This window comes from Myotis davidii, unplaced genomic scaffold, assembly GCF_000327345.1.
Source record: "Myotis davidii unplaced genomic scaffold, ASM32734v1 scaffold211, whole genome shotgun sequence".
NCBI classification, from domain to species: Eukaryota; Metazoa; Chordata; class Mammalia; order Chiroptera; family Vespertilionidae; genus Myotis; species Myotis davidii.
In genome coordinates, this window is record NW_006282523.1 from 1096383 (window position 1) to 1097810 (window position 1428).

General features: G+C 63.4%; 1 protein-coding gene across 1 annotated transcript in view; it reads left to right on the top strand.

Annotated features, from left to right (window-relative positions):
- Positions 1 to 808: 808 nt before the first annotated feature.
- The window catches only part of HGS (hepatocyte growth factor-regulated tyrosine kinase substrate), a gene marked incomplete at its 5' end in the record, with an annotated part of 10216 nt that continues 9596 nt past the window's right edge, over positions 809 to 1428 (top strand). The window contains 2 exon segments of the mRNA XM_015559807.1: positions 809 to 912; positions 1125 to 1200. Of these exon segments, the coding sequence (XP_015415293.1) occupies positions 809 to 912; positions 1125 to 1200 (180 nt within the window).

A 1428-nucleotide genomic window follows, 5' to 3' on the forward strand; every position in this document is an offset into this window, starting at 1 on the left:
CCAACCCGGGAGTTCCCAGCAGATCAGCGCGAAGGGGCCAGGCCTTGCTGGGTGGTTGGCGTCTGGAGGGAGGAGGGTGCCAGCAGGGCTGGAGCCTCGCACGTGATGGGAGGGAGGGATTCTGGAGAATCCTCTAGGTCAGTCCCTGAAGCAGAGGACGGAGGCCAGGTGCTGCTCCGGAGCCTGGCCCCGCGGGAATCTCACCAGCGAGGCCCAACCTCCCCAAACCAGGGCTCAGGTCCCCGTCGGCAGTCAGCCGGCCCGGGGTCGGGTCCTGGCTGTGTCCCCACAAGCTGTGTGACCCCTGGCAGCGCCCTCTCCGCTCCGCCGCGGTTTGTCTGGTTTACCCGAAAGGGACGAAAGTGGGACCCAGCCCGTGAGGCTGTGCGAGAAGCGGGTTCGTGGGGAGCGCTGGCCAGAGGCTGGCAACAGGCACACGACAGGATTCCTCTGTTGTTGTATTTTTTTAATGTATTTTTATTGTCTTCAGAGAGGAAGGGAAAGGGGAGAGAGAGAAACATCCGTAACGAGAGAAAAATCATTGAGCCCACAACCCGGGCACGTGCCCTGACCTCCTGGTTCATAGGTCGACGCTGAACCAGGGGCCGCGCGGGCCGGGGTCTCTGTTATTGTCCAAGCCGTTTGCCTCGCTGGGCCAGGCCAGCGCTCCCACGGCTCTCACTGCGCCGGGAGGATTTGCACGGGGTTTTCCATTGTGTCTGAGCGTTTGAAACGGGGTGCAGGCAGCTCCTCCCTGTGGCTGAGCTGGGGGCCCCCGAGGGAACCCCAGCAGGACGAGCCCCCGTGATGGTGCGTTTCCGTCTTAGACAAAGCAACCAGCCAGCTTCTGCTGGAGACTGACTGGGAGTCCATCCTGCAGATCTGTGACCTGATCCGCCAGGGCGACACACAGTAAGTGAGGGGAGCTTGTGCCCACTGCCCTCAGGGCCCCGCACCAGGGCGGAGTGGGGTCTTGGCGCTGGGGGTTTTGAGATCTGCCGCAGCCGGAGGCCTCTGTACAGCGTGGGGGCCTCGAGGGCCAGGCGGAGCTGGACTTCTCTCTTCTAGCTGCTGAGACATTTCTCCCATCTCTTTGCGCTTCTACCAACGCCCTTTCCTTTCAGGGCAAAATATGCTGTGAGTTCCATCAAGAAGAAAGTCAGTGACAAGAACCCCCACGTGGCCCTGTATGCCCTAGAGGTGACTGGACGCCTGCACCCCACCCTCGCAGGGCCCGTCCCGAGCAGTCAGGGTGGCAGAGGAGTGGCCCACGGCCTCCCCACAGTGCAGGCATCGGCGGGAGGCAGATGGAGCAGCCTGCAGAGCTGGGCAGGGAGGGTGGCGCTAGCCTCCGGTGGAGATGGCGGGTGGAGTTAGGTGGAGCCTGGGTAGCACAGGCTCCCGGGGGCTCTCCTGACGCGCTGGGAG